This window comes from Maylandia zebra, linkage group LG22 (assembly GCF_041146795.1).
Source record: "Maylandia zebra isolate NMK-2024a linkage group LG22, Mzebra_GT3a, whole genome shotgun sequence".
In the NCBI taxonomy this organism is placed as follows: domain Eukaryota; kingdom Metazoa; phylum Chordata; class Actinopteri; order Cichliformes; family Cichlidae; genus Maylandia; species Maylandia zebra.
The window spans coordinates 18,816,324-18,841,046 of record NC_135187.1 but is presented as its reverse complement, the minus strand read 5'-3'; the positions used below and the strand labels follow the sequence as shown (position 1 = coordinate 18,841,046).

At 39.7% G+C, this 24,723-nt stretch overlaps 1 protein-coding gene and 1 long non-coding RNA gene across 6 annotated transcripts in view; one reads left to right on the top strand and one right to left on the bottom strand.

Annotated features, from left to right (window-relative positions):
- runx1t1 (RUNX1 partner transcriptional co-repressor 1) overlaps positions 1-8,618 on the bottom strand; it is a 65,372-nt gene extending 56,754 nt beyond the window's left edge. For 4 of the 5 annotated variants that reach the window (XM_076879173.1, XM_012918318.2, XM_076879175.1 and 1 more), the window contains exon 1: positions 303-842. In XM_076879173.1, the coding sequence (XP_076735288.1) occupies positions 303-330 (28 nt within the window). In that variant the 5' untranslated portion in view covers positions 331-842. Of the gene's footprint in view, positions 1-302; positions 843-8,423 lie in introns of those variants that run through there. The other variant, XM_076879174.1, reaches the window with a different exon arrangement.
- On the top strand, positions 916-2,179 carry LOC143414549 (uncharacterized). The gene is made up of 3 exons (XR_013095183.1): positions 916-986; positions 1,602-1,668; positions 1,758-2,179. It is a non-coding gene; the product is annotated as an uncharacterized LOC143414549 (long non-coding RNA).
- Positions 8,619-24,723: the final 16,105 nt, after the last annotated feature.

Below are 24,723 nucleotides of genomic sequence, written 5' to 3'. Positions count from 1 at the left end.
CATAATCTCGGGCAATAAAAACATTTCTCTAACAAAAAAGAAATGCACTCCCTGGCGATTATGTATTTATTGTATTATAATTTTTAGGGGGGTTTGGACTGCAGCGCAGTCTGCTTAATTTACATTAATATATAAATATATATCAAAGTAGAAATAAAACAAAATCTCAGTTAGGTGTGTTGAGTATTTTGTGATATATTTCGTAATTCGGGCGCACACGTGTGCATACGAAGTCACAAAACACTCCAATAAGGCGTGAATTGGGAAATATTAACATTATTATTAATAGAGAGAACACTTACACTGAAAAGAGGCAGAAATTCCCACCATGCGGCACGTCGATGTGAGAGGGCTAAATAATTTCCAGTCCTTTTGACTCCGCGCAAGGTCCCCTCGATGATCCGCCTGTATCGGGAAGACGAAAACTACAGTCCAGCCAGCTTTCAGGGGCTCTGGTGGTATACTCCCAGCAGCTCAGAAATGTGGTTCAAACTCCGACAAAAGAAAGAAAAAGGGCACCTCTCGGCTTGCAATAAGTGATCAGTCACTGGGGATATGCAGTGTGGGAGAATCGGGAATCTTGTAAAAAGCGCAGAGGCAAAGGAGGAGAGATGAGAAACAGATGCAGAGGGAGGATGCTGTACTGCGCAGGGGCACCCTGTCTGAGTTCTTCTTCTTCTTCTTTTTTTAAACCCGTCTTCTTACTTTCCTCCGAAATCCCTTAAGCGTCAGTTTCGATTCCGGAAAAAAAATCAGTTTTTATATGTGAGAAAAAAATCATCCACACACCCTCGGACTCGGGCTCCTTGTGTTCTGCTTCTCCGTTGGCGTGGGGAAGAGGAGTAGCGACACTCTGCCTCCAGTCGGCGGTGCGCAGCAGAGCCAGGTGGCGATGGGCGGGACTGAAGCGCTGCTGAGGAGGGGAGCAGGAGGAGGAGGAGGTGGGGGCGACTGGGCAGCAGCCAGCATCTGTGTGCCCTAAACAGGTTGGAAAACGCAGTTTCCGGTCAGAAGTGTTTTCTTTAGTGTCTGTGGCATTAAAGGATTTTCACTTGAAGCGAGGTAGCCCCTAAAACTCCTTTCTAAAGTCCTTTAGTCATTACTGGATAGGTAGGTGATTTTCCAAGTCTGCCGTAATTTACATGCCAGTACATGTATATTCAACAGCATCATTAGCCATTGCAGTCACGATTAGCTTTCATAGTTCAGTTAAAGGGTAAGTCGGTCCAGTGTAGGCTACTCTTTTAAAAATATATCCCTGAGGCGTCATCCAAGTGCTTAAAATTCCGAGTTTTTGTTAGGATACCATGCTGAAAATACTTTGAATTTGTATTTTCAATTTGCATGTAAAATGTAACCCAAGTGAAAATGTCAGAATCTCAAAAAAACCAAAAATCTTGTTATATTGACGTGGAAAATGTTCTCTAATGCTACTAAATATAGTTCCACAGGTCTGACAGGGAAAAGGATTTTTTACTTAAACAGTGACAGAAACTTCCACATTAAAACTCTAGCTATGTTTCGACCAATGAGGAGAGCTCTCATGAATTTATGCACAAAGTAAATACCATATTTTTCTGCATTGTTTTTGCTTGTTGGAGGTTTGGCAGGTGCTCCTTTAACTGAGGCATCACTGAGCCCTCTTCTGCTGAAAGGGCACACAGCGAGGTATCAAAATGCAATTAACAGTAGGGGATAGAAACATGCATTCATTCTTCTTATCTTCTAAATAAATGATCTAGTTTTTTGTTTTTTAGTCTGGGGAGCCCTTTGACCACTGAACCACTTACACACACAGTTGAGTGTCATGGACCGAATCCAGCCAGCTGGGTGCTCGAGGACCTGGTTTACTATTGTGTGGATGTCTGAAGCCAAAAAAAAAAAAAAAAAAGTAGAGCTGTGTGAGCCATGTCTCCACTTTATGTACACTCTCTCTCTCTCGTTCTCTCTGTCTCTCTTTCACACACACACACACACACACACACACACTGCACCTCCATCTTTCTCTCAGCTGAAAAAGGCACAAGCTGGCTGGCCTGCAGTAACCTAAGGCAAACACTTTCCCGGGACCATCTGGAAATCATCTCACCCGCAGAGCCAGCGAAAGTACAGAGCAGAAGCTACGTTTACAACTCGGTGATAACAACCGGGCGACTTGAACTGCACGGTTGAACAAGTCATGCACCATTGCCTGTTCACAACATCTCATAAAGCATTCTGTTGTAATCATTTGTGTTTTATTTTATTCTGCAGTTTTTGTACACTTGTAGTCCTCTTCTATGCATCACTTAATTGGAGGACAGTGTGCTATGACGTGACAGTGTAATGTTGTGTTGTGTCACATTCTGATTTAGGTTGAAATCATTGGCCATTTTGGATCATCTGGATTTTGGAGCATCATCATAACTTACTACATTTGTCAGTTGTGTGCTGAATGTAAAGCATTTAGCGAATTGTTAATGTGAAGCTTGTGAATTCCTCAATGCAATCACTGTGTGGTAAAAATGATGCCATTAACGGCAATCGTTTGCAATAGTTTTTCTTTGAGTTTTTCTCTTTCTCACTTTTTTCTCTCTTCTTACTCTCATCTCTCACTTCTCATCTGCACCGTCTCAGGAGTGGGTTGTGTTCTCAAAGGCAATATCGACAGATAGTGTCACTAGCACTCGTGCTGTACTTACATTTTTGCATCTAGGTCCTTTTGCAAGCTTCTGACAAAGGCAATGGGCCAAGACGAGTGATAGGATGTGCGAATAGATATGCTGAAGGTGAGGAATGGAAAGGTAAGGAAGTGATATTGAATGATAATGAGACAGGAAAAGAAAATGAGACGTAAGTCACGATGACGGAAGGAGGTTCTGTTGTGAGCGCATAGCTGAATAAGATACACCAAAGGTCAGAATAGGTGCAGAAGAAAGGTGCCCACTCGAGGTGAGCAACCTAATGTGGTCAGAAAAAGTGGCAGAGCTGTGAGGATGCTGTCACTCCTCGCCTATTTGTGTTCTCTAGTTTGCTCCCAGAGAGCAAGTTCTCTCATGACAATCACAGTGAAACATCTTGACAGCCGGAGGCACAAGGATAGGCGTTGAGGAAACCTGCAAAGGAAAAGAGAATAGGGCAATGATCCGTGTATGCGTGTGTGTGTGTGTCCTGTGATAATGGTGTGCGAGAGCAGGAAACACACAGTGCCTGTTTTTGCTGCAGGGGTTCCTGGAAGTCAGCCGCCCAACGTGATCGGCGACATACATAAACACACATGCACGCACACACATACACACACAGGATACCTCGCCTTTGAAAGGGAAAAACATGCTGCGTCTGATACATGTGGACACAGACAAGCAGACTTCCTGCATTTTCCCACCTACTGGGCGGCCACCTGTAACACAGTCACACACACACCCACAAACTCTTACAAACAAACACACTCACACACATATAGGTGGGGACAAAGACAGAATGAAGCAGATATAAGCTGAGAGTTGACAGTAAACAAGTGCTATTCAAATCCCATTTATTAACTGGCATTTGATCAACAACGCCTGAAGCCAAGCAGGCTACCGTCAACATCATTAACATAGCTGCTGACAAAGGCAAGAGGATAAAAGGAAGACAACAAATTAAAAGAAAGTAGCTGACTTATTTAGACTTATTTGGATCATTAAGATAAACAGGGTGAGGGCCTTTTATACCATAAGGTTATATAATGGGATTGCTTGTTAAGGATGTGCTTAAATTATGTGAAAAGCAAGAATTCTCCTGAGAACATGGCTTTGCTTAATAAACACACAAATCGCAAGCACCCCCCCCCCCCCCCCCCCCCCCCCCCCCCACACACACACACACACACATATATGTAAATATCAATAATACGCACAAAACACAAAACATCCACTCAGGTCCAGGTAAGCAAAGGCTCTGGTAAAGGGGCCCTTTAAAATTCAACAATCTCCCCATCAAGGGCATCTTCACATGCACGTCTGGGTAGTTTCCAGTGGAGCTGCTATTCCACAGCATTCTCTGTTTTATTTGATTCTGTTGCGTCATGTTTTGCCTCTATGATGCACCCTGCACAATTCTCTACTGAGTCAGAAACAGTTATCTTTCAGCTTCATTTTCCATTTAAATAACAGGACGAACTCAGTCTGACAGGTGGGGTGAACGGCAAATGGACAGATTCTTATGTAGCGTGCTCTACTCTCCCGGAGTACTCAAAGTGCTCTATACAACATGCCACATTCAATTGGGAAAGGGTGTTGTGCCCGCTGCAGGTTGAGAATGAGTTGCTGCTCCAACTGAGGGAGTTCAAGTATTTTGGGGCTATTTCTTGATGGAGGGAGAACTACAGCGCAGTAGAATGACAAATGGATTGGTGTAGCACCTGTACTAGATGGACACATGGGGAATGAGCTTTCTCTGAAGAATATCTGGGCTGTCCCTTAGAGATAGCGTGAGGACCTCCATCATCTGGGAAGCACCTGGAGTAGAGCTGCTACCTCTTCACACTAAAAGCAGTCAGCGGAGGTGGCTTTCTCCTATAGGTGAGATGTTTTGGGCATGTTCAACTAGAAGGATGTCCTGGGGTTAACCAGGAAGCTCAGGAGAGATAATATTAGGTTGGAAATACCTCAGTGTCCCACTAGAAAAGCTGGAGGAGGTGTCCGGGGAGAGTGACTTCTGGGTATCTCTGATTAAATTGCTACCCTCATGATCTGGAGACCTGATAAGGAGCATAAAATGGACAGATATCGGAGGTTTGCTGTCAAGTCAGTCTTGGACTGACAGTGAATCTTGAGATAATCAGCTCAGTATAATGTTGGTCAGTTTTCTTCTCGTGTAGTTTCAGTTAAAATTCATACAGCCTTCCAAAATTTTTACCTAACATTGATCATTGGTTTGACAATAGCAATAATTAGCATTACGACTTGTGTGCATTTAAAAGCTGTAGCCATGGTTTATATAATGTAAACTACAGTCCTTAACTTTAAACCTACAAATCTATGTCAATGTGTTCATCAAATGTAATCCAAAGTAAGTGAAATGATCAATATAGTTTCTTGTGTTGTTAACAACACATGCAAACAGACTCCAGTCCAGTTTTGCACAACACTTGTACTGTAATCACTCACACAACATCGATCAGACTGGGAGACTAAGAGAGATTTAATTTGTGTTCTTTTATGAATAGCAAAATTCCTCTGCAGATTGGATTGTCGTGAACAATTCTTTTACAGGAGAAATAATGGGTTCGCGAGCAAGTAAATTCTGTTGTAGAGTCACGTCCAAGGTAACAGTAACTTTTAGAGTTGTCCTCAAGTGATTCAGCATCGTGTGAATATTTGATGAATTTGTGGCATTGATGGAGGCAGGGAGTGCAAACTTGTCAAGGAAAAAAAGAACATGGCTTTTGTTGAATGCCCTCGCGAGTTTAATTGGTTGGAATGTGCACATTAAAAGAGTCAGGCGTTTTGTTAACTGCCTCAAAATTAATATCTAAAATATTTGGGGATATTTTGCTTAACCTGAAATATTACTGACATATTGCATGACTCCTTCATTCCATCATTTAGATGCTGCTCACATTTTTATCAACACACACAGAGTTATTTTTTCTTTAGCAAAACATTCAAATACTTAGATATGACATGGCATGCACATTATTTTGCAACTGAAAATGTAACTGGAAAACGCTAAATTAAATTTAACCAACAAACAAAATCCGATCTCTCCTTTGATAGAGATGGAAGTGCATTGTGAGAGGGAGGAATAAAGAGAGAGCTGCATAATGGTATATCAGCTGCAGTGCAGCATCTTATGCAGGTACGCTGTCTAGAGAGGCATCTTACACACTCACTTGGGTATTATGGAATTCTACCCGCCTTCTGGCTCATAGCAAGGAGAAGAATTAAGTAGGCGAAAACTGACAACCCCACTTTCTTTCATGCGACTGTAAATGAGTGCCTCTAACTTCTATGGGAGACTGTTTAAATATCCTGACAGCATGCAGACATTCAAGGCAGTAACTTTCAAATCACACAGCAGATACTGACACATCATTGTGTCATGCTATATTAAAGGACAATCTTTATCTCTAAGGAAGAAATGGATAGTAGCGAAAAGATAAAAAAGCAGGGACGTCTCACACAGTGTGTGACAGTGTATCGGTATATTGTGGCCAGTTGTGGACTGAGCAGAATCATTATTTAAAGACTTTTTTGAGTTGTCATGTGCCCTTGGGTTTATTTATGGTGATTGTAAAGGGGCCTCTAGGATGGAGTACAAAGAAACTGCTCCCACAGTACTTTGCAGGAAACATCCTTCAAGCCTTATCTGAGAATCTATGTGAGCCTTGCAGACTTGGTCACAATCTGATGTGATGACTCAGGAGTTAGGGCAGGCAGGACACTAGTCAGCTGTGGTAAAGGCTGGAAATGAGAGATTCTTAAAAACTACTTTACTGCGGTTGACTAGTTTTCTGCCTGGTCTAACTCCTGAGTCATCACATTAGCCAACTACCCGCTAACCAGAACCCCAGATGCCTATAAGTTGCTTGCCACCAGCCTATTAGCCTCCTAGCCCTCAACTCCCTTGGAGTCAACCAAGACAGTGCACATAGACACAATAGATGAGAAGGAAGCATGAAGAGTGCCTCTCCTGCTCCTGTGTCAGTTGATATTTTTCCCCCTTCTCGAATTTGTTTGATGGTTGACACAGATCACACTGAGTAGGCTGAAGTCTGCTTTGTTCCGAAGTGATAATTGGTTGAAATTTTGTGTATGTGTATGCTCAGTTTTTAAGTCTTAATTGGTGAGTGCCTATTGGACTTTAAATTGCCTTTAGTTATCCTGCTAGCATCACTGTATTGTCTTTGTGTGCATCAGTGCCCAAAATGGCAGATACATACTTCTGCCTGGGCTAACAATCCTTTGAGTTTCTATTGTTTTCCAAGTGCACTTGATCTGAGCATGTGAAAAGATTACATCTCCCTGCTTGTTTGCCACCACACGTTCTCTGTCTTTGCATCTATCTCCTCCTTTTCTTGTCACTTCTGTGTTCCCTCTGGTTGTAGAAAGAAAAAAGAAGACTTGACAGCTAAGACTAGAGACAAGATGCGAGAAATGTTCTGTTGCTTTCCTCATCAGTGGGTCTGACAGAATGTCTGCTTTTTTTTTTAAGCGAGCAAAACCTCTGAAAGTTTAGACTGGATTTTACTCTTGGGATGATGGAGTGGATTAATTTGCCAGGACAGGACCGTGTTTTAACAACTGCAAATGCGCTCAATGACAACTTTACAACACATCTCATATGAAAAGTTCTCTTGTATAGCCAAAAAAAACCTAGATACCTATCCTTAAAATTTTATGGGCACCATAACTCAAAAAAATATGCATTAATAGTTAATGGACATGCAGAGCTAAATTATACAAAAGATAACAGCGTACTCATAGTTTTCAGTTACATAAAAGTAATTTCTAAAAATGCTATACATGCATTTTTACATCTCTGAACGCTGACCCCTGTAATTCTTAAGCTGCTTTTATGGTTACCTCATTGGCTGTTGGACACACCAGCAGTTACAACATCACAAATCTGCAGCCATTCAATTTTTTTTTTCTGGAAAAAAAAAAAAAGACTGAAAACCACCTGAAATGTAATACACAACAAAACCATAAAGTCCTTAGAAGAATCAAAGCTGCTGCTAGCAGCAGTGTGGAGGAACAGCATGGAGAACAGCAGCTTCTGTAGAGGAAACGATGGAAGGACCTCTGGAAAACCGTTTTACCACTATAGCTGTTTTCACTGATCTCTATATCATTAATACAGCAACCCACACAGACTTGGTGCATCTGGACATGCAAATCCATTTTGCAGATATCAGTGTGGACAACCGCAAAGATTTTGAGTACAGTCAGAACAGAGCCTAGCAATGATATTTGTGAATAAATATCTTTTTAATGTATTTTTAATCATCATAGAAGATGACTATCCAAGACTGATGCTAAAGCTGAAGCAATAAGGCCTTCATCAGCAGCTGATGTGTCAGTGTCCTCATCACACTTCCTATTCTTGTACTGTCTTACTAAATAACACTTCTGCTGTGCTTACATTCATCAAACTTCTGAAATGTTGACACTGCATGACAGCAGCAGTCAGTGCAATGAAAGGAGAGAAGAAAGAACAAATTTGTACACAATATAAATAGTACTACAGTGCTACTATTCATGCCTGCATGGTCTTAGTATTAAAACTGTTTCATCTACACATGTATGGCTACCAAAGAACACCGTGATTGGCGGTTATGCTCTCAGCCCCATCTATCATCATCACCTGCCTTGCTATACCTCACTTGCAGACTCGACTTCCCAACTTCCCCCAAATCATCAGCCAGATGGCCCTCTCCAATGCTAGCGCACTTTACCCACCTGATATGAAGCTATCCGTCATCTGATAACGACCAAGCTTTGGCGGTCCCCCAGCTGGGGCTTCTGCTGCAGCACTGGGCACTGGCAGGAATCAGGGATGGGTGGTGGAGGGGTGGCGCACAGCCTGACTGCCCCTCTGATGGATTAGTGCCAGGTAGTGAAGCTGGGGAGGGGCTGGGGTGCTGAAGGGTGTCCCCTAATAGGATTCACAGTCATCCAGTGGACCATGGAACAGGTGGAACCAGAGAAAGGGACAACAGAGAGAAATAAAGGTGTGTGTGTGTGCTGTAATAGCAGCACCAGGTGTGGCCTTATAGAACCCCTCCTGCGCCCTTCTTTTAAACCTTAACACTGTCACTTTGTGGCACAGCGCTGTAGCTAAACAAACCTTGTCAGGAAAGATTTTTTTCTTTCAAAATAGTATTTGGTACCAATTTTGGTCCTGCCATTAAGATTATAAATAAAAACAAATTCCTGTATTCTAAGTGCCAGTTATCTTTTGTCCTTGAGTTTACCTTGAGTTTACCTTTAGTTTACGTGAATGTGTTGCACACAGTTGATGGTTTGTATATTTACTGAAACAAATTAAAAATACCATGTGATAGCAGAAAGACTGGCTGGTTTTGGTAATGCTGCCATGGTGAAAATGTTTTACCTACGGTGTAAATAAGGGAAAAATTACCTTTGCTGTACTAAAATGATTGCCATCCACACCTTGCATGAAACATGTCTGACTGTAAATCTTGACTTTTTAAGCAGTTAGATACAAGACTTTACTTGTTAATAATATCTTGGTGTTAGGGTGACTGACAAGAGAAAAATGCCTTAATGGCTTATGCTGAGCCTAATGTAGCAGTGTTTCCGGCTTTACACATGGCAGTGCACAGCGAGGGAGACAGGCATGACGAATATCGTATACACAAATGCACACTTTTGTGCATTTACAGACATACGTTTACATTGCCTCTCACTCTCTCACTCTCTCTCTCGCACACACGCACACACAAACACACACACACACACACACACACACACACACACACACACACACACACACACAAATACTTGCAGACAGGCATTTCTCATTAGTGAAGTGAGTATGCTTTAGGCAGGCAGGGTCCCTGCAGCAGTCTTCGGGAGTCAGAGGAGCCATTTGTCAGTGGAAAACAATTAGCGGGGAATGATCCGTTCCATTGGTTTTAATGAGTACAGCCGGGTCACTCTGCTCACAGCAGCAACACGCAAAGGTCATCAGAGGCTGAAAGCGACACACAACCAACTCAAATTCATTGACACAGATGCAGAAACACACGCAGTCACAAACACAGACATCTTGATTCATTCCTGCCAAAATGCACACTGAAAAGTGGTGAGTGGAGGATTGTATCATATGAAGAAGGGATCGTGCATACAACCAGTACCATGACATGAGGTTATACTTAGTAAATACATATTCAGAATCAAAGTGAGAATCAGTGTTATTGGCCAAGGATGTGTTCACATACAAGGAATTGGGCAGCGAGTTATGTTTTTTCCTCTCAATGTAAACAGAATAGACAAACAGACAGTACGGACAATAGTATCATGACACGCACAATAACAACATGTATGTGCAATTGTGCAGAGTGCTAAGAATAAATTGTTACAATTGATGGATAACTGGTTACTATATTTGAATTTGAACTGAATCTTTATTTTGAACATGTTAGAAAAATGCAACCACATAGAAATAAAAAAGAGACAAACAGTATATAAACAGTATGTGCAGTATATACAGATATACAGTATAGATGAGACTGCCAGTGATGATACACAATACACGACACTCTGACCAAGGAATTAAAGTAATCTGTTGTATAACACTTTTTTGATGTAAAGTAAGAGTAGAGAATCTTGACATTTTGGAATATTAGAGCATGTTAGGAACTCTATTTCTCATTAATTAGGCTGCTTAATGGTTGTTAAGAAATAGCCTTGTGCAAAAATAATGAGCTTTAATCTGTTTATCTTTAGGTCAACTGTGATTGGCCGGCGTTCAGGGGACTCTCTCCATATTTGGGTCAATTACTTAACCTGAAGCACATTAACAATAACAGAGAGATGATTGCCTCTTTTTAATTCAACATGGCATGCACTTATGTTACAGGTAAATGTTACAGGTAATTTCTACACTCTTCTGTACAGTGTAGAAATGAAACAGTCAGTTGCAGAATACATCCAGTTTTATGTTAGTCATGTTATATTTTAAATATATATTTATTTGACACCCACCAAACCACAAAATGGGAATAGTCACAAATGTTGTGGCTTTCACAGAAAAGATAGTGGAGATATTTCCAGATTCTGCATTTTTTTATTTAGTTGTTGAAATGAATGTTGGCCATGCAATGAAAGACAAGCTAAATGAAGACAGGTTAAGCTATTAAGTTAACCAATAAGTCAAGACTAAACAAATGAAAAATTTCTAAATAAGCAAAGCCAGACTGAATTATAAATGTCAATAAAATCTCTGCCGGATCTGTCAAACAGATGTATTATGTTATAAAGATTTAACAGCATGAAAGGTTTCCTGTATCTGTACCAGTCTGTTAGAGAAGGTCCTCCAGTGTCTGTCCTGTGATGCACAGGGTGGTCAGGATTATCCAACAGTGTGTTCAGTGACCTCCTCTCCATTACAGCTTCAAGTTTGCAGCTGTTTACAGAGCCAGCCTTTCTTTATTCAGTCTGTCAGAGTATCACCAGCTCTAATGCTGCTTCCTCCAGCAGACCACAGTAATGCACACTAGGCTCGCCGTAGCTGAGCGACAGAAAACTCCATCATTTTGGTGCATGTGTGAAAGATCTCAACTTTCTTCACTTTATGCACACATCCTCTGTGTTGGTCTATCAGTTCACAACTTGTACTCTTCTACCAAGACAACATCCTGCCCCAGGATAGCCATGCGCCCTGCAGTTGCCCTTCTTCTACTGAAGTCGATCACTACCTCTCTGATCTTATTCACATACAAACCTCTCCACAAAAACATCCACTGCACTTCTCCGCCTGAACATCAATCACAGTTCCAGCTACTGTACAATTGTCAGAGTATTTCTGTTACTTTCTATTATTTCTGTTATCATATTTCTGTTAAATCAACACTGAAGGAAACAACACCCTTTTCCACCTTTCTTTAGGAGAAATGGTGATCCATCACTCCACATTAAAATCACTGTGAAGGCTCAGTGAAACTGTTCAGGCACAATGTAAATGGCTCAACACCTAAAGTACTTTAATTTACGTTAATTTATTTCTTATCTGTGCATATCTGTGTAGGTGCCACAATGTATAAAGTATGCAGGCCACAATTTGTTTTTATTTGAGAAACGATCATGCGTGTCTCATTTGTCTCTGCCCTCTACAACATAAACCAACATCAGTTTACTGTGTAATGGCACTTCAAACACACTGGCAAAAGTGTTGAAGACTTATGTATCACATTGCAGGACTCAGGGTATAATAGGTTTGACTTGAAAGAGAGTAAGAGAAATGGAGACCACCAATGGAAAGACACCAGGGTTCAAATAGTGTTCACACAGGAAAGGGTTGTCCAACAATATCACCACTTCACTTCACATGCCGGCGGCAAGAACTGATTGAACTGCATGCAAAGTTCCCCTCCATGATAATCATAAATTCCTGCATCAACGAACGCCAAGTGTGGAGGTACGGAAATCCAAAGTACATCAAGGAAAACTGCAAACTCAGCCATGAGAAAAGCCGTTCATTCCTTTGGAGGTTTAATCATTGAACATCCCTCCCTGAGATATTATGACGACACCATGTTTGTACCGGATGGAGTTCACCTCAGCAAGAAGGGAAATGAAGTGTTTCTGACCAACATCCACTGTGCCATCAAGAAGGTCCTTCAGAACTCATCTTACAGAAAATAGACTTGAGAAAACACAAACTTTAAATAAATGAAAGCAAAAAACAAAAACAAAAAAAATGCTTGGACTCATCCTTTGCTTACAGATTATGCACAAAGATTAGACACTTCTTATCATGCTGTATGCATGCATGCAAATCTGCCGTCAGTTCAACCACCAGTGAGTTTTTCCTTGAATTATTCAAAATATGATGTCAAATGATATAAAATAATGTAAAAGACTTATTTAAATCTATGCGTTAACCTCTTAATCAAAGGTATCTAAAAGATCAGAATTGATCCTAGTAAAAGTGTATGACATTGAAAGTGAGTTGATCATCCTGTGACCAGTTCTGGAAAAAATAATATAAAATCAGTTTTAAAGTGGAAATGAAACACTACATGTAAAAAGGCTAATTTACACCACAGAGCCCTGCTCTCAAAAATGGACATAGATGTAATACTGTCTGATTAGCTAGATTTAAGTAATAAGTGCTTAAGTGAGCAGCGGCTATTTAGCAGAGAGCCCACCTGGTGAAACTGCATCCCCCGTGCCCCTCCCCCATCCCACTCTGAAACCAGTGGAAAAGACCTCATAATGGTTTGTGAACACAGTGACAAGTAAAATGGGTCTTTGGTAGGAGTTGGGGTGTTTAAAATGGGAAAACCCAGCCAAATATTGAATCAGTGTAGTTACACTGTTATCTTGCACACATTGTGTCATAACTTTTTATGGTGACATTTAACAGGTCTGAATTAGTTGGCGCAGGAATCTCTGATTGCAATAACATGCTTTTGATCATTACAATTCAGTTATTGTGCAAGGTGTAACAGCTTTGCAGCTGTGTGTGAATAAAAAGCTGAGGCAGATTCTCTAATTGTGACCACAGGAGTTAAAAAGTGATCATTCTTTGGAGGTCTGCACGCCTTTGGCTTTGTAAATTTGGCATTGGAAACTACACGTAGGAGCTCAGCTGAAGGCTGGGCACATTTCAGCCACTGGCTGTGCTAAATATGTGCTCTGAATAGATGTTTCATGTTCATGCTTTGTTTCTGCTCTTAAAAAATACGAGTCACAGATGAATTTCTCATGGGTCATTGTCCTTTGGTACACTGCCTGTTAGTTTGCAGAGATGCTCTCAACAAAACCCTTCAATGCTAAGCTAAATAGCAATCAACTAAATCCCACTGTCGCACAATTATATTGTTACAATAAAACAAATACTGTGTATCCATGTGGGTTTTCTAGACATTGCAAGAATAAGAAAAGGGAACATTAAGATCAAATTAGAAATTAACATCTACTACTGTTTATCTGGGAAACAAATGCATTTAGATATATCTCCACCAGCTTATAGACACATTTTAGATATAAACATTAAATTATTATGAAAATATAAATATTTTAATTTTCACACTATATCAAATATAGTCAATGCATTATCATTATTGCTATTTTCAGTTTTTCTTTTGGAAAAACTCCATTGGAAGGTTGGTGGTTGAATCCCAGCCTCCCACAGTCGGCATCTTTGAATTCTTGGGCAAAATACTGAACCCTGAGTTTCTCTCCAGTGTTTAGGCATAAGAACAAGAACTGGTATGAAGTGTTCTATGAGGCTTATATTAAGAAAGTGCTTTAAGTGGAACACTATATAAGTACAGTCCATCCATTTAGTATAAGTGATTGTTACAGTATACCTACTGGCCCCAGCTGCTGTGTGCATAACTTCCCTTTCAATTCATTTACTCTCTGTATCCATCAGATTGTAGCAAGACACTGATTATGTATACCTTTTGTTTTTTTACATCTAATGGAAATTATATGTGGTACTTCATTGAGAGCATGGCTGCGTTCAGCTGCCAAGTGAATACTGATGCTCAGATGCTTTTTTTGTATATATATATATATATATATATATATATATATATATATATATATATATATATATATATATATATATATATATATATATATATATATATATATGAAATGCAATTTCTTTTATGAATGTATATAGGTGATTCCATTACTACGAATTAATATCAAATCTTTAGCCATTTATCTTGTCCCCTTTTCCGTCTCCCCTATACTGACGAATGAAGCACAAATACCAGGAAACTATATTTAAGCAAAAAGACTCATTTGATGGTTGGAAATGTCTCCAAAAAAAGATTAATTGCTGCTTCTGACAATAATACACAACTGATATTTGCACAAAATTAACCACACAGGCGTACCGCTGCTGTGTTCTCAGTATGTATTTGCTCTCGGTCTTATTCTTTGATTTTTTTTGCTTGAAACTTTTTGTGTATTCATCTCCGATGGTTCAGATAAATTGTATTAATCTGTTTTAAATGTCAAGGCTTCCAAACAGAATTGTGAGTGCGCAAAAAAGGATTTAAAATATTTCTTCAATGAAGACACGCTGCTGCTTGTCTCTCCCTCTTTTGCCCTTGCTCTTTCACTACTTCTTTCTCGCTCACGCGCACATGAGCTCGCAAAGTGCATCGGCAAATGAAAGGATGTGTCATGGCAATCGGAGCAATGTAATTAGAAGTGCAAGAGAGGTGGAAAGTGCTTTACGGTGATAATGTGGCACAGTAATTAAGGGGAAATATCATGACCCTAGTGCCCACGGCATTTTTAAAAAGAGTCATTTAAGCTCGAGATTACACAGTGATTGTCAAATCAATGGAGAAGAGGGAGGGAGAAGGAATGTGGAAAATGAACCTGTCTTGATGGGGTGCATGAGTGATGAGAGAAGTAGCTTCGGCATGCATCTACAAATGGACTCGCAGATGTGTCGATGCACTGATTATAAATTTGAATCCAATAGCTATAGACTGTCAGGTTTACAGTCTGAGTTTTGAAGTTTTGCTTTTCCAAATATGTTTAGTAAATTTGCACAGTTATCTAAATATGTCTTCTTTGCATGGATCGTACAAAGCTATATAAATATTCTGTATGTGTCATGTGCTGTAAAACTCGCTGATATTTTGACTCTGCCAAGCTACAGTTGCAGAGCAACCTCGACGACCGAGACAAAGGGGAGAAGGGGAAAGAGTTAGACAAAGGGAACAAGTGAAAATAGAAGGGGAGAGATCTTGGTAATGACAAGCACTTCACAGTCAGATCCGACCTCCCTCCACCCACGCACCCCGATGAGATAATTCTTTCTCCAAATTGCAATCAAAGCTCAGAAAAACACTTGAGGAGCAGGAGCTCTTTCAGCCATTAACTCGCCAGGTCCTGGGGTGCTGCTTTTTAAATATTACATTTCTTTGAATATGTTTTTTGCATATTGTTTTTTTCCCCCACTCTTAATTATTAATCCTGTTTCCCCTTGTGCTCAACGCACCATTAGCACTGGTTTTTTGGAATTATTAATATTCAAGCTGAGTAAACGCATTGACAAAAGAATACTAGAAAGTTTATGCACATAATCACCTTTCTTGTTCTTAGACAAAGAATGATATTTACAGGACGACTGCAATTTTGCCCATTTTCTTAGGGCTGTCTCACACCTAGATTTGTGACACTGTGAAAAACAACTAATCTTGTGTGCTCATTAGACTTCAGGAACAAAATGCAACGAGTCCAGACAGCCTGTGTTATTAAGGACAGAGCCAAAGGAACCACTGTAGCTGCATAGACTGGGAAAGTGTATCAAATTAAAGGAAATACGTATTTCTGCCATCGTCTGTATTATTTTGACAGCCTGGTTTCAATTTAGGAGCTCCTAGGAAGATTAAGCATCATATAACTAACATATTTTGACTAGTGTGGTCTCCCGTTTCTTCAGGTCATGTGGGTGCGCTGATGAGGAACTAATAAAGTGGAAAAGTCTTTCCAGAGAACTGAGGCTGAAATGGGGGTGTTTGAAATGTGGTGTGTGGGAAGATGTAATGGCTGATGTAATGTTTTCATGAATGGTTTGGTAAAATGTGAACAACAGGTCAGTGGCCTTAAATCGCTGTATAAATAAACAGTATTCCCTCAGGATGATGTGCCGTCTTGTGACCCGCCCATAGATCCCCACGCAGGACTTGAAAGACGCTGAATGGCAGAGAAAAGAAAGCTCACTCCTCTGCTGTAGATTTGGTGTCAAGTGGCTCTATTTGTCATAATTATGTGGTTGTAAAAGGAAAGTCTAGAAAAGGTCTAATCAATCTGATTTAATTAAGTGCAGTCAGTCATTTGAAATGAGCAGAATAGAATTAATAAGCACATTGTAAATTTGCATTTAAACCCATGTAATTATACCAATTCAGTGGCCTCACAAGCACACTAATTTTTTTTTCTTCAAAAGAGCTGAAAAGAGGCAGAAACAATTTCTCCTTTTTCCTTTTTGATGATGAATCAATGTGCAGCGAGGGGAAAGCGCCTTAAATAGTAAAAATGTATATTGTATAAAACCTGGAACACATCTGCTGTTCAGGTGATGCTTGGTAGGGTTTTATTCATTTGTAGTAGTGAGAATTTTGCACCTTAACGTGTAAGACGATGCAAGTTTGACAGACATCAGTAGTTAATGAAAGAAACTCTTAAGAATCTCAAGCTCAAATAAAGCTAAAACCTATTGAAATTTCAGAAGATAAACGAATTTCACAGAAGAAAAGAGAACAACAACATAAAAATCCTTGATAAACAACAAATCTTGAAATAAGTAGGAGGCGGAGGGAAGAGGTCTTGGCTTGACTCGACCAAGCATTAGTAAGTGAAGGAGACAGTGGATCATTACAGGTCTGTGGAGCTTAGTTGTGGTGAGAGGATAAAGGAAGGTTGGAAGGGAAGATGAGAGAACAATACAAAGATGGATGACTGGGTCGCGGGGTGAATGCAGAACTGGCCTACCGAGTTGATGACCTAGTGTCTGACTGATTGACAAGGTGATTGACAAGATGGCTGTTTATGTGCTGGGTCTCGCATGGGTGATTTTCTTAGATGCACTGAAGCATTTCTCGGCTCGTGGATAACCTCCTTCACTTTGCTTTTGACCTAATTTCACTGGAATATGCCTTTCAGAAAAGGTTTGAAATTCTCAGTCACGAGAGAAACGGATCAGATGTCGAACAGTATTGCACAAATAACATTCGATCTGCTCCACATTTCACCCTAATTCCTCCCGTTTAAACAATCCAGCCATTAAAATCTTTGTGTGATACTGCAATTTTCTCAAAGTGCGACTTTCCTTTGGTGCTGATTCTTTTTTAAACCCCCCTTTTTCATGCATATTTTTGAACTGTGCAAAGCATGTCAAACATAATTTTACATGCTGTGAAGAGAAACATTAGCACACAAATAAACATCAGAGCCTTGCCGACGGAGCTTACCTGCCATGGAAACAGCTGAAATTAACCACCTCCCACAATCCTTTGTTCTATTTATGTTTCAAATTCCGCTTGAGCGACTCCACCTCTACCCCTGAAAACCATATGTGCACGATGCAGGCCCAGGCTCGAAACAAATATTAAAATTTCTCATCAGAATTAGCCTTGCACATCTGTTTTTACTAGGAACAGCTGAAAAGATTGTTTTTTGTTTTTGACAGAAAGTGTGTATTTGTGCATGTGTGAATGAGGAGTGACTGTTGTTGAAAAGATGCCTACGAGGATTTACTGTATCTTAAACATCTATGTTTTTGCTTTCTCCGTGATATCAGATATCCCAAGTGGCGCTGAGCTGTTTCCAAGCGGCTTCCTCCGTCTTGCCGCTAATCAACAAAGTTAATTTGTTTCTTCATTTATTTTTATGAATCCTCAAGCTACCACATTCGGGTTTTCACCATTCTACAATATATTTCTCCAGCTAACTGGCAAAAGCTCTCTTCATTTATCAGATCCACACAGCCGGCTTATTACAAGAGTCCTCTTATCTGTCATATTTCCCTCCAGTAGCGCTGCAGTGGTTACAAATGGGACTTAGTCTATCTGGCTTGGAGCTGATGAGGGGGGAAATGAAATTATTGCGATTAGATCTGACCCATATGCTGGAGTGCTTGGAGTGTGTGTTGGTGCATTTGTGTGTAGTGTTGGCAGAGCTAGCGCTGCTTTATTGTATGTGTGTTTCTACGATGTGGTGGGTGACAGTGGCTAGCAGCATGATTAAGGCATTAGGCAGAGCTTGCACCACTGAAGGTGGGTGATAAAAAGAAGTGGACATTTTCAATTGGTTATATTAGCTGATTTTAAGCTTTTGAATTGTTCTTTTTCACCTGTTCATCTTCTTTTATTCTCTTTTCCTGACTCTGTCATTCATTACTTTTACTTACGCACATGAAACACACACTCCCCCTTTCTTTCTTTCTTTCTTTCTTTCTTTCTTTCTTTCTTTCTTTCTTTCTTTCTTTCTTTTGCTCTTTCTGTGAATAATTGAACAGCTAACCCCAGCCAAGGTTTAGCACTATCGTCTAGCGTGTAGTCTGACTGCCAATCAGTTGACTCATCTACTCTTGTGGAGAAAACAAACAGGAGGGCACTGATGCAAGCCAACAGGCAGCACTCCAAATCCTGAACCAACAGAACGAATACTGGGCTGTTATCTGTAGCAATCCAACCACAATGAGAGAGATAAATGGATTCAGTAGATGCAATAAATAGATTCAGCTTTTTCTTAGACATAAACAATTCAAAAGAGATGTTGCGCTTAGGTTTTCAAGTTAAAAGAGATTCTCCGCGGCAAGAAAAATAAATTGCTTCATACTGAGACTCATTTTCTTCAAAGACAAGCTCATGTTCAAGTGTACAAATAGCGATGTTGACAACAGTGCTTCTAGACTGATTTTCACCTTCAACCATGCATCTGACCTTCCTCTCACACTGTACAGCAATCTGCATTTATTTGCTTTTAGCATTTAGCCAAAGGCTATAAGGAGCAACTTAACCTGAGAGAAATTTATCATGGATGGTGTTTTTGTGCACCAACTTGAAAGTGAAATGAACTATAGCTGGACTGGTAGTACTTCAGAAACAAAGACAAAACAAAACAATGGTAAGAATAAAACTTATTATACATTTAATGAAAGTTTAAAGAACAAAGGTTGAATGTTAACAATTGCAATATTCTGGTAGCTGTGGTACCAGAAAAATAACAGAAAATCGTCTAATTAAAACAATAGATTTTTTTTTAATGAATAAAATAAAGCTTGAATGCATTAATCTAAAGTAACCTTTAACTTAAGGGGAAATTTGTCTTGAAAATAGTGTTGCTGACTAAAAATATAAAAAAAACCCAGCATGATAAAAATTTAGTGGAGACATTTGACTATAGTTTTAGCATTAGCTGCTCATTACCCAAAACAATGCTGCAAATACTCAATCATAAGAATAAAATATATGTTTCTGCAGGTCATTAAAGTCCATAATTACAGCATTGTTGAAACAAAATATGTTTCCAGTTTACATTTGTGGATACTGTATTTTACTATTAGTGTTTTAACATATCTTGAGAGAAAATACGTCGAATTTCTGTCCTTTAGCTGGTTTTAGAATAAAGAGGTAGAGATTTTATTGCACATTAGTTATTTAGACATAGTTATATTTTTGCTCTGAAGCATTCCTTCTCGTTCATTTTGTTTCTAGTTAAGTTCTTTTGGACATGCATTTATTTTACTATATGAAATATCAACACATGTATTCTTCCTAAGACCCCCAGAAGTCATTTATTTTTGTTGCCCGTGAAACTGGATAGTTTTGAGGTAAACTAATGTTTAGAGTAATATAAAGCACAGTTTGCTTGATTTATGAGTTTACGAGTCATATGTAATTCAGCCACTGCTTATTTGGTTACTGCCACCACCACACCCTCTACCACATAAGCAATGTTTGACCTTCACACTGCCTCACTAAAAGTGTTAGAGTATGAAAAATTATGATACGTGTTCTTTCTGTTTATCATCGGCGATCAACCTACTCTGTTCTTTAGGTATCTGGATGTATTGCATTATATTGATAGTAAAGTGGGTTTTCTTAAATCTTGCGTTGGAGCCCTATCAGGTGTGTTTCTTTGCACGGCAGGGTACAAGGTCTGATGAATGTCTGTAACAGACACACACAGAAAGTCTAATATTGAACCTTCTAATACATGTACAGTTTAATTCCTTCCACTCTGCATCTTCCCACGCTAAGCTGACCCTCTAACATTTTCACCAATATTCACATGCATCCCCACACCGGTCCTCCCCCCTCCATCCATATGCCTCCCTTGACACTCAGTCAGGCTGCCGCCATAAGCAGCCTTCTCCATACTTAATATGGTCCGATCAATACCGATTGGCCGGGAGGACACAAGGACAAATAATGAGCAAACAGTGTGCATGCCACACACACACATGCACGAACATGATGTCAATATGTTGTTTTCTGAATCCACATATAAATGGATGTACTACACACATAGGAGGGAAGGAAACACGGAGAGAAAAATGTGGAGATAGAGAGAGAAAGATGTCCTCTTTTGTTGTTTGGTTTACACAAATGTAGACAGAAAAAAACAACACCATCAATTGTAAAAAAGTCTATAACATTTCCTAAATAATTTTGATGAAGAAAAAAGTTGTAAAAAATCCCCAAACATAGTATTTTGTAATCTCTGAAGCACTAATACTATAATTTCTTTTTTAATTGGAAATTGGATTCCTCTGCCAGGTTGTTCCCATATTTTCTTTCTCTCTAATGGTCTTAATGCAAGCAGGTCAATGCTCGCATTCTCCTCTCATTTCATTAGCATCAAGTCCTTGGACAAGAATAGTCAAGGTCCTTCAAATGCAGCTTGTTTTTACAATAACGGGCTACATGGCATGTAAGTAGTGAACAGAGGAAACATTAATATTTGGAGCTATTTTGAAAACCATTAAGGCTTTTTTGTGCGCGCACACGTGTGCTTCATTCTGGTAAGTACTGAGAGCTTAGTGACTGTTAAGTGAATAAAACAGAGCAGGGAGTTATTGTACCAAAATCATTGATGTACAGGGAGCGCTGTGCCTTTAGGCCTCTTTCTTTGTATGCTGGTCTGCTTTGGAGTTTTACATTGATCTGACATTCGCTTTTCATTTTATTTATTTATTTATTTTCTGTTTGGGTTTCATTTCACAAACACTCCTGTCTGCACGAGTGTATATCTGATTTTCTTCATAAAAATATGGGTCTATGTTAAATCTTTAGGTTCGCTTTGATGCCACTGTGTGTGCATGTGCACGGCAACGCCGATCAGCATTTCTTGGCATCTAAGTGAGAACATCTGCACTGAGGTTTTAACATCTGGATCTCACATTTTCTCCCACCACTGCTGCTCGCACTGAAAATGAGTGCACAGGAGAGAAAATGAGAGAGGGGGCAAGAGAAAAGGAAGCATTTAAACAGAGAAATCATGTGTAATTCTTTAAGGAATACTCTCCAATTTTAAGCCTTCTTTTCTTTGCTTTTTATACATTTATTGTCGTTACCATTAACATCTTTATTTCATATTATGTAAAGTCAAATAGGGGCACGCTATCGTTAGCATTGCATTTTTTGTTAATTGTTTAGTTTCTCGCTCTTGTTTCCCTAGATAAGATAAGATAAGATAAGATAAGATAAGATAAGATAAGATAAGATAAGATAAGATAAGATAAGATAAGATAAGATAAGATAAGATAGAACTTTATTCATCTCACGGGTGGGTTCCTCTGGGAAATTCGGTAACAGATAATAGATAGGGACAAATGCACTCATTAACCCATTGTGACATGGACAGATTTGAATCCTAAGGGTATATAAAAGAATACAAAGAGCACACTCAAAGATACACAAACACACATGCACAGGCGAGTCTAGATGACATATTTTCAGTGGAGCTGACTTATTGGTCACAGAGTCAAGCTGTCTGTGCTTTGGGACAGACAGTTGGTCACAGATCGCATCTAAGGCCCATTTAGCTCTCTCACCCAAAACAGATGTCAGAACACCAGTGATAGATTTCTCCATTTCACACGCACGCACACACACGCACGCACGCACGCACGAACGCACGCACGCACGCACGCACGCACACACACACACACTTATTTCTATATGTCTAGATGGAAAAAACTGGGAAATAATTGCAACTACTGAATTATTGAAACATGCAAATATAAAGAGTAATAAATCCCACACTGCTTCAATAAGGTTGAAGTCCGGACTCTGACGAGGCCAATCCATGACTGAGTGTAATAGTATGTGCTTTATTTTTATCCAGGTTTGCTTTTACGGCATTGGCAGTGTGTTTGGGATCATTGTTATGCTTAAAAAAAATGAAACTTTTGCCAGTCAGACACTTTCCAGATGGTATTGCATGGTGGCTCAACACTTGATGGTACTTTTCTGTGTTAATAATTCAGCGATGACAGCGCCTCCGCTGTGTTTTACATTACAACATTACTGACTGTTTTAACTCTCTTCTGACCTCATGCGAACCAAATAAATTCAAATTTGGATGAACTGCTTGATAAGACCTGCTGCCACTGCTTTTCAGAAAAGTCATTATGTAATACCTCAGCCATACCTCAGCTTTTTTGTTTCCTTTCCTTAAGAATGGCTGCTTGACAGCTTCCCTGCCAGTGAGGCCATTTCTGATGAGGCTTCAGTAAACAGGTGGCTCACCTGAAGGTCCAGTGTGTGGTCTTTGCTGGATGTTTTTTCTATTTCCTCAAGACATGACTTTCAGGTACTGTTCCTCAGTTGCAGATATTTTTTCCAGCTTGCCACTTTTCCTTTTGTCCTTCACATGTCCAGTTTCCTCAGTTTAAGGAGACACTGCACGCCATACTAAGATATGCCAGGCTTTTGCCTAACAGCCATTTGAGAATCACCATGTTGGCACAAAAATACCATTTTATGCCTGTGAAACTGTATTATTTTTGCTGTTTTTGTAGATTCAGTTAAAGAACTGGGGAATTTTGGGGAACAAAGTGCCTAAATATAACACTATGATTTTCTAATTTTTATGCCATATTTTTTTTCAAGCTTGAAAAAATGCAAGTCAGGTATAAACAGTTAGCAATATCTCATAACGTCGAATGTGTTAAAAAAAATAAGAAAGAAAAATCTGGTGGTTTCATTGCCCTTTATTTCCCTTCTGCTTTCCTCCTTTCTTTCATCGTGATACAACTATATTCACTTTAAAAAAAACTCCCCAGGCCTTCTTTCCCCTTCCCTTCTCCTTCTGTTTCACCCCTCCTCCCTCCTGTATTTCTCTCTGGCCTCCATCTAGTAGATGACAAGGGACCGGTTCAGAGTCCATATCAAAGCCCGTCTGTCTTTCTCTGCCTTCCAGTCATCCTCTGGAGTCAATATACATCCATCCATGACCCCCCTGATGCGAGCTGTTCACAGTCCCCTTGACTTAGAAGGGTTTCTGGGACTGTGACAGCCTCAAGGTGGTTTGATGGAGGATAACCTCACTCCATGCTGGTCAGTTTCATTATATGCTGCTAATGGCAATACATTAGGCAATGATGTGGACAAGGGGACTGCTTTATAAAGTTTTTTAATCATAAAACATATATGTCCCCATATTATACTTTTTGTAATGTGATTATGAGTATTACCATGTTATCTTTACCCTTGTCATACAGATGATGGCACGGCTGTATTTCTGCAAATAATTTTACATGAACAAGTGAATCTGATTGCGTTCATGTGAGATATAGGTGTGTGATTATCTATGCACCTGTGATGTCATCTGCCTACTTATTTATGCGGCTTTCTGGACTGTGAATTAACATTAAAATGGATTGTATTATGTATCAGACCTGGCAAATCTCCTCAAACGGGAGAAAGCAGCTGTGAGTCTATGAGGCAGAAAAGCCCAGAATGGCAATGTTATCCATGTGGGAGTACACACACACACACACACACACACACACACACACACACACACACACACACACACACACACACACACACACACACACACACACACACACAGGGAGAGAGATATTTTCTCCATACATGAAAGACTCAGGCGATATCTATATCCATCACATAGACTGTAGATAGAAGATGGAGGTCCGATCTGAGTCCAAAACCAATCTGGAAATGCTGGATTGTTATCCAGCTGGTGGTGACTCATCTGATTGTTAAAATCTAGTCTGACTGTAAAAAAAAGTCTATGGCACAACAACCTGTCGACACATATGACCTCACATTCAAGCATTTTCTTAAAAAATTTTTTTTAAACATAGTTTTGTTTTTAAAAGTTTAGTTTGGTCATTTGAAGCTTTTATTTGTGAGCACAGACAGGAAAGCAGGGAGTATGTGGTTGGGAATGCCACACAGTAAATGGTGAGCTATTTTAGTTGGGATCTAGTTAATACAATATTACAATGAGGTGATCATAAATTCATAAATTATGGTTGACATCAGAGACATAAAGG